Source organism: Pecten maximus, unplaced genomic scaffold, assembly GCF_902652985.1.
Source record: "Pecten maximus unplaced genomic scaffold, xPecMax1.1, whole genome shotgun sequence".
In the NCBI taxonomy this organism is placed as follows: domain Eukaryota; kingdom Metazoa; phylum Mollusca; class Bivalvia; order Pectinida; family Pectinidae; genus Pecten; species Pecten maximus.
In genome coordinates this window covers 89,751-98,460 of record NW_022983088.1, presented here as the reverse complement: position 1 = coordinate 98,460, position 8,710 = coordinate 89,751, and the positions used below count along the sequence as shown (strand labels likewise).

Genomic DNA, 8,710 nt, shown 5'->3' with positions numbered 1-8,710 from the left:
AGGCGAAGTTATAAGTAGCTACTGAGTAGGACAGGGTTATATACTAGGTGATAGGGTAGTAAGGTTTGTTTGTATTTGCGTATGTATAAACTCGTCAAATGTCCACGGGGTATAATAAATGTGTTATTGAATGTTTATCTGCCTTTCTTGCTTATTCCACTTATAGCCTATTATTACTTACACAACGGAACCTCGAGTAGAGAACCTGGGTACTATACTCCACGACTAGACAGGTGTACCTCGCCTGTTACACTACCACTGAAATGTCAATGTCATACATTGATTAGGTCTAGAGAAGAAGTCGTTAATATCAATATTGCCAAACGAACCCCTTTTGGCCCCGTCCCTCAGGCCCAGGGGGGTCAGCCTAATCATATGTATAAATTTGAATCCCTCCCACCTAGGGATGCTTCCTACCAGATTTGGTTGAATTCTGATAGCGGTTCAGAAGAGGTCAGTTGTGTTGATGGACGGACTCCTGACGCCAAGGTATGGCATAAGCTCACATTGGTCCTTTGGACCAGGTGAGCGGACTTCGACCTATATCAGTTGGTTCAATTCAAATCTATATATATAATAAATGGAATACAGCCGAGGCGTTCTGAAATGATATGTCTTCTTCCCGGTGCAACAGTACAATGCACTACATCTGGCCGATTTGACTCTAAATCGATTTGGTTTGGTTGGTCTCGTCCCAAAATTGATAAATTTCCTCCGAGGTCACGCCACGTTTTTGGATATTTTCTTTACTATGACCCAGGACTGGATTTTGATTTATAAATACGACGTCTTGCCGTTTTTAATGGTAAGTGGTGTTGAAGTTGGACATTAGAGTGATTTTGTATGTTCTTTTTTTCAAAGGGACCTGGCGGGCATGAGTAACATGATTGTCGCTCTCGATTTCAGTGTTATGTATTTGGCAAAAAACTTGTATACAATATGTTAACAACAACGACAGAATGTTGCAACAATTAGCACACTCGCTAGTGTAACTGTACTCCCAAATCTCATTCTAAAGACCGATTAGGGGGTATAAGTAGGGACCAATCAAAAAGATGATGAATTATTTTTTTTTCTGTCAATAGTCACTTCAGAGGAACTTTCTTTGGAAAACAATATATTTAATGAAATAATCACCTATTTCTTCAGCATGCTCAGACTTTTACTTTCAAATGCTACTACTCCTTAATACTTGGGTGGATTATTTCGAAATTTGGTGTTAAGCATCATTGGGGGAGCGCAATAATATTTTATATAAATGAGGCTGGTCTGATCCCTGGGGCCCAAGGGGCGGGCCCCAAAAAGGAAACTTTGGTGAAAATTTGCTATAAAATCCTACTCCTCAACCTTTTGGCCTTTAGTTGAGCGTTCGCCCCTGTGAGGAAGGCTTTGGGTTCCGTCCCCTAGCCGAGACATACCAGAGTCTTTAAAAATAGTAGTTGCTACTCCTGCTTAGCGCTCAGCATATTTGGAGTGGGACGACTGGTTGGCCCGTTGTCAGTATAATGTGACCGGGTGGGATGTGCTGCTGGGTGTCTTCGGCAGTATGCTTCAGTGAGATTGCACTTTAAATCGGCAAAAGTTCCGGCCTATCACAAGGAGATTTAACACGAACATACCGCAGCCTCCCAAAACACGCATACGCACTCACCACACGCATGCATGTCGCACGCACGGGAGGCCGTCCTTAAATGACCTTAGATGTTAATAGGACGTTAAACAAAATAAACCAAACCAAACCAAACCAATTGTCAAGGGAGACGTTAGGAAGAAGAAAGTTGTTCAGAAAGAATAGAAAAGATAAGATCCCAAATTTAGTCGCCTCTTACGTTTATGTGTGTTTTGGGAGGATGCGGTATGTTCGTGTTATGTCTCCTTGTGATAGGCCGGAACTTTTGCCGATTTATAGTGCTACCTCACTGAAGCATACTGCCGAAGACACCCAGCAGCACACCCCACCCGGTCACATTATACTGACAACGGGCGAACCAGTCGTCCCACTCCTAATATGCTGAGCGCTAAGCAGGAGCAGCAACTACCATTTTTAAAGACTCTGGTATGTCTCGGCTAGGGGACAGAACCCAAAACCTTCCTCACAGCGGCGAACGCTCAACTAAAGACCAAAAGTGAGGCATTGTCAAGGGAGACATTAGGAAGAAGAAAGTTGTTAAGAAAGAAGAGAAAAGATAAGATCCCAAATTTAGTCGCCTCTTACGATCATGCAATGGGGGCAGCAGGTACAATTCTTACGCCCTACCTGCAGGGCAGGTTACAAATCTATAAATAGTTCGGCAGCGAAACAGGGGTGCTGCTCGTTTCGACACATGCCGACTCAACTTCGGGAGAGCCGGTCATGTGACCGGCGCATTTTCGAATCGAGTGTACCGGCTGTATTGCAAGATGGCGGCCGATGCAATAGCGTTGGCAATGTTGGATATGTTTATGGAAAGTGATAGTGAAGGGGAAGAAATGGAATGCTTGATGGAGGCGACTCAACACCTCACAACGCAGTAAGTACAAATTTTGTATGAAAAATAAAATAATTGTACATGGGGGGGACGTTGTAAGTGTATTTTCAAGACCATCTGGTTGTTATCACTGTAATCACTGTTAGACATCGAACTAAGCCTTTTGGCTTTTTTGATGTATTATTGTAATAACTACATGTATACTTAAAAAACGCGCACATTGGATACACTATTGTCCTTTTCCATACAGTATTTACAGGATCCTAGGCAATATTTAATACTACCTAGGGTCCAAATAGGGGTTTCAGATTTCAGATAACAGAAGCGATGAAATAATCTTGTTAGGTTTATTCTTTTGACGGTTATGTAGGCTGTAGCTTTTCATTTGATAATTTATTGTTTGACTTGCAGTTTACGAGAAGATCGAACAAAAACAGAAGGGTATTTTGAAGAAACAATCCCGAACTACTTACCAGAAGACTTCACAAGGTTTTTTAAAATGAATCGTGAAACATTTGATGTCCTTTGTCAACACCTTAGTGAATGTGAACAGTTAAAACAACGTGTATGTGCATGAGGTAGAGAACCGATTCCGATGGAGAAGAAGGTACTGATGACCATTCGTTATTTGTCGTCAATGGATACAATACGTAGTTTAAGTGACAGATTTGGTGTAACCGATTCTTCGTTTTTGAAGTGTAGGGAACAAGTAATTAATGCAATTAACTCTTCATTGAAGAAATTCATCAAATGGCCAACGACTGGTGATTATTTGTCAATATCAGAACGCTTCAATGATACAGGTTCATATGAATTCCCAAATATCATTGGAGCAATAGATGGGTCACACATCCCAATCGAAGCTCCAGCAGAGGATGCTAATGCATATTACAACAGGAAAGGATTCCACTCATTCTTTTGCAGGGCGTCTGCACACATGACTTGTATTTTATAAGTATAAATGTCGGTTGGCCAGGTCGTGTTCATGATGCAAAGGTTTTCAACAATTCCAGCATTTGTGAAAACGGATTCAGACTTTGCAATAATGGAGAATACCATATTTTGGGGGATGGTGCATATCCATTAAAAGAATGGCTTCTTGCCCCATATAAAGATAATGGTCACCTTACAAGACAAACACTGTTCAACAAAGCTTTATCATCAAAGAGGCAGGTGATTGAACGTGCCTTTGCATTGCTCAAAGGACGTTTTCGTAAACTGAGGTATTTGAACTGTAAATCCATCAGAACAACTTGTGATATTGTTACTGCTGCTTGTGTGATACACAACATTTGTATCCTACAAAATGATTTGGATGGTATAGAGGAACTAATGGCAGTGGATGAACTTCAAACAGATGATGATAATGTTATCAACGAGAGGGAAAATTCCCATTTAGGGATAACGAAGAGGTTACAAATAACTAACAGCCTTGCATTAAATCATTGATCGTCAGTTCATGAACATTTACCTCCTAGATAAGCTTGTCTCCACACCTTATATGTACATGTAAAGGCAATTATCATGAAACTGTCATTTCCATTTTTGATTTGTTGTCAGCTTCTTTCGAACTGATATGAGGTAATTGCTGAAGTGCACATTGACATATATATCATCTTAAATCCATGGTTGAAGCGATTGTTAGTGGCAAGATAAACTTAGTAAATATTAAACATGTACGACTACTGTTCTTTTTTCTGTTGATTAATTTGACCAGTTGTCAATTTACCAAACAAAACTGAATTCCATATTGTACAAATATGCGGCCCAATATGTGCTTCAAAACAGGTACATGTACATAACACATATCCTTAACTTTGTTCATAGCGAGTGGAAATACAAGATTAAGATACATGTAAATTGAAAACATTTATTTAAAAAAAGAAAATAGTAATAACAGTAACAACATGTATTCTTCCTTAAGAAATACAGCTAACAAAAGCAGCAAACTGAAAAACTGATCAGCTCATGATATTCAGTTTTTTTTAACAATTTTTAAGTAAAATGAGTATAACTATATAATTATTCTTGATCACTAGCACAAAGTTAGCAAATTAAAAAACGTAATGATAATCATATTTAACAACAAACATTTGTCGGTAATTATTGTATGCAATAACGAAGTGGTCATATTGCCATTAGTACATTTATGGAGCACCAAATAAGTGTTTTCGATCATAAAATAATTCATGTAATTAAACTATATTTGTTTTGGAGATGGATTTACTTGGGGAAAAAAAACATCTGTAAAGTTGGGTTACTAGATTTAAAGAGAAGTTCAACCACACATACTATGTATAAATTAAATCTACAAATTAAATGAATTCAATTTAAATCTAATTGATTATGTGTACACATTTTTATCATGTTAAAATGTATTCAGGATTATCGCAATGTATTAATTTGGTGCTCCATATATGCAGTTACAAGCATAGCTATTTTGTAAGTAGAAATAATTGCATGAAAATTACCTTAACTACATAAACAACATTTCATTTAACTTTTACAAAAAGAAATTGCACTTTCCTCTTTCAATACATATATTGAAACAAACAGAATACAGAGCAAATACGCTGTCGTTCACTTTTCATTGATCATAAAAAACAATTTCGGGCAAACAACTAATTGTCAGTAATTTCATATATAGTTACAATTACATCTTGCACCTAGCCCAAATATTTGAAGTTACATTTATTTAATATAACTGAAAAAGTAATAAGATTGAAACAAGCAAAAAAACCAACATTTTTAAGAAAAATTTGATTTGAGACGCACTGGGTAGTGAACCTCACTGTCTTCTCTAAATATATGTAAACACATTTAACAGTATAATATGATCATAAAACAAGAATTAACACAATTTCAAGACATTTAAGAAATAAACTTGGCACCTGGCACAGATAATAGACTATAAAAAAGAATCTTCAGGCAGAACTGGGATAAGATAATAAAATATATATCGTCATTTAATCATCATCAGAAGACGCACTTGGGGAATTGGAATGAGCTGCAGAGGAATCTTGTTTTCCTCTTAAAACATCAATGAAGGATTTCATTATGTTCATTTTTTCCTTGTGCCGCTTTGCAGTTTGCATTTCTCGTTTTTCAAAGAGACCGGTTAAGGTTTCTGTAACTGTGTCAACTGTCCTTTTCCTTTTTTTCATTTTCCCCTTGCCTTTCCAGCTTAGATGAAAACACCTCCTGCAGGACGGGCAGCGCAAATAAATCCTGTGATCAGGAACATTCTCGTTAAAAGATGCTGCTATGTATGTTATGTAATCGATAATTTTGAATACTAATACATGTACTACTGTATATATTGTTCCCACTAAGAAGACATACCATCGTCCCATAGTATATAGAACATCAAATACAGACCGATAACAAAATCGTAATTACAGTATATAATTAAACTAATATGTCTTTTATAATTAATTCTCCTCTATTTCACGGCCTTGTGTCAAATGTTTAACATAACTCACAAGATTTTCTTTGTAATTATACTCACTTGTAATCACCGTCTATATATATCTCTGTGTTTCCAGATTTTTCCTGCGCTTCTAGTGAAGCAAGAGAGTGGAATGGAGCTGGCTGGGCACACAAAAAGCAGGTCCACTTTGGTGTTACGTCCATCTATGAATTACAACAAATTCACTTGTAGGCCTATCATAGGGGTTCGTTACAAATGTCTAATACACACATGCTATACTGATATGGGTCTTGAACAGCACACCTGTGTATGGTTAGGTACCGGATACCTATATGGGTCGCAACACACGTTTAGCTGCCATAATTTCAAAGTTTTGAAAGTACACTTTATCTTCTGATATTCTTTTAAGAAATCAGCAATATCAAATATATCTCCTACATTGTCCGTATGCACAGATAAACCAAAAGTAAACCTATGTAGTTGCGCTAATAAATTGTACCACATGAGATTGACAATAATATAATGTTATAAGCTTGGCCTAATAACCTGTATTTTTATGGGTTATTATATATATATATATTAGGAGCAATAAGAATATTTAATAACCTATATGTTAAAAAAATACCCTGTATACTACAGTATACATGGTATTTTATATGAGTTATATACCTACTGTATTCTTATTGACAGAACGTCAAGTTCCTGTTGTTATACTAATAATAAACACGTGCTGTACATGGGATGATTGCAACAACGTTTATATACAGTATCATACTTGCTATATATAAGACAAAATCTCCTTAATTGCTTCAACTTCACTTCATATCGCTTATCGACGCAATAATTTGCTTCGACTTCACACCTAATATTACTCAATTGATGAAATTCACAAATACGAAACCTCTCCTCACCTTTCAAGCCGCCATCTTGTCCCGATTGTCCCGCTGAAATTTTTTCGGGGCGATCGGCAGGATTAGAAACGGCTAAATCGGCTAGACCGGGAAAGCAAAACGAGCAGCACCATTAAGAATGACATTTTTTGCAGTTAGCACGTGGTTTTGAAAACGTGGTAATTCTGGCACATTTTTCATTCATTGTTACAGCTGTATACATATTTTATATATCGTAATTTGTTTTTGGATCTCTTAATACTTGGCTCTAAATGGGATAATTGCAGTTTACTTAGATCACGTGGTATATTTATTACAATGTGAATCAGAGAAATAAGTCACCATATTTTTCCGGCATTTGTCCAGGCATATTTTATCGTGTGGGAATTAAGTAATTAGCCTTTTTGTAAATCCAGAACACATCATTTTTCTATTGTCATTTTATCGTTATGTTTTTAATACATCTTGTAAATAATTTCATTCGAATAAATCAATTACATGGACGCATATTGTAGAAAAAAAACAATTCTGCAGGGATTCTAAAGGCAAGTCAAAAACTTGTATAGGCAACTTTCCATTTAATATCAATCTTCTGCATAGTTGACAATTTATTAGGCCAAATTTACATATTGTTGGCAATTTACATCATTTGCCTATTTTAGGCAATATTGCCGATGACAATCATAGGATTATTGTTGGCAAATGTATTATTTGTCAATTTTTACAGAGGTTGACAATTCATTAGTAGGTAATTTTAGGCATTTGTTGAGGTCTGTTAACATGTGTAGAAGGTCTCTACCCTAATCTTCGAGGTTTTTGTTGCATCGGAATAAAGAAAGGAAAATAGAAAATGGCTTTGATTTTTTTCACTTTTCCGACCAGCACAGCTATATATTTTAACTACCAGCTCGTACATACTCATTCATAAACATATTCATACACATTCTTACATATTGAGTGTCTTGATATTTTTGCCCTTCCGCAAATAGAATATGTCTGACTAATCATGAAATAGATCTATGCCATTTCTATCATCTTGTATTTGTTCTCTGATACGTGTGGTGGTTTTTGATATTGTTTCTAAATAAATATCTATCACTTATGCAACAGTAGAAAATGTAGCAGCTAGACCGAGGTTCGAACGCGGGACCCTCCGAACTCTACCACTGAGCTACCTGGTGGCCGATGATCAACACAGTCCAGTTCCGCTACACTTATAAATTTTCCTCTCTGCAGGGGTGAAGGATTTAGACCGGCATTTAAGGAGTTGGAAGAGCTGACATGTATACATTCCCACATCTGTCAACCACATCATCTTATTTGCACTTCAACTTGATGTGATATTCCTATGTACAAGGACCCTGTTGTGAAAACGATGAACCTAGGTCGACCAAATATTTACTTGTGTGTTCAATGAAGACTCCAAAATATCAGGGAATACGAGAAATTCGATGAAATACTGAAACCTGTAATAACAGAACTGAAGCAGATGCTAGAGAAATCCCTTCCGACTATTATGTATATGTGAAAAGCTTAAGGATTACATGAAACAGTTAATTGTGAGTGAACTTGCTCAAGATTGTCCTAAAATTAGACTATTTTTTTGCAACTGTCGCCTTAGGAATGAGATTGAATGTTCCTTCAATTGAAATAATCATTCACTGCAGAGCACCTACAGGTTTGGTTTGGTTTATTTTGTTTGACGTCATATTAACAGCTAAGGTCATTTAAGGACGGCCTCCCGTGCGTGCGGTATGTTTGTGTGAAGTCTCCTTGTGGTAGGCCGGGACTTTTGCCGATTTATAGTGCTACCTCACTGGAGCATACTGCCGAAGACACCCAGCAGCACACATTATACTGACATCGGGTGAACCAGTCGTCCCACTCCTAATATGCTGAGCGCTAAGCAGGAGTAGCAACTA

General features: G+C 37.0%; 1 protein-coding gene and 1 pseudogene across 2 annotated transcripts; one reads left to right on the top strand and one right to left on the bottom strand.

The window, feature by feature from the left end:
• Nucleotides 1–2,382: 2,382 nt before the first annotated feature.
• Nucleotides 2,383–3,917, top strand: LOC117321428 (annotated as a pseudogene).
• Nucleotides 3,918–5,411: 1,494 nt separating this feature from the next.
• On the bottom strand, nucleotides 5,412–6,869 carry LOC117321433. Of its 2 annotated transcripts, XR_004531366.1 has the most exons (3): nucleotides 6,810–6,869; nucleotides 5,977–6,101; nucleotides 5,412–5,696 (listed from the first exon to the last, which is right to left on the bottom strand). XR_004531366.1 is itself a non-coding variant. In XM_033875850.1 (2 exons), the coding sequence occupies exons 1-2, from the start codon at nucleotides 6,099–6,101 to the stop codon at nucleotides 5,435–5,437; spliced, it is 387 nt and encodes a 128-aa protein (XP_033731741.1). In that variant the 5' UTR covers nucleotides 6,102–6,366; the 3' UTR covers nucleotides 5,412–5,434. The 2 variants fall into 2 exon arrangements, 1 of the variants encoding a protein (XP_033731741.1); XM_033875850.1 differs by lacking the exon at nucleotides 6,810–6,869 and having other exon boundaries at nucleotides 5,977–6,366.
• Between the last annotated feature and the right edge of the window lie 1,841 nt (nucleotides 6,870–8,710).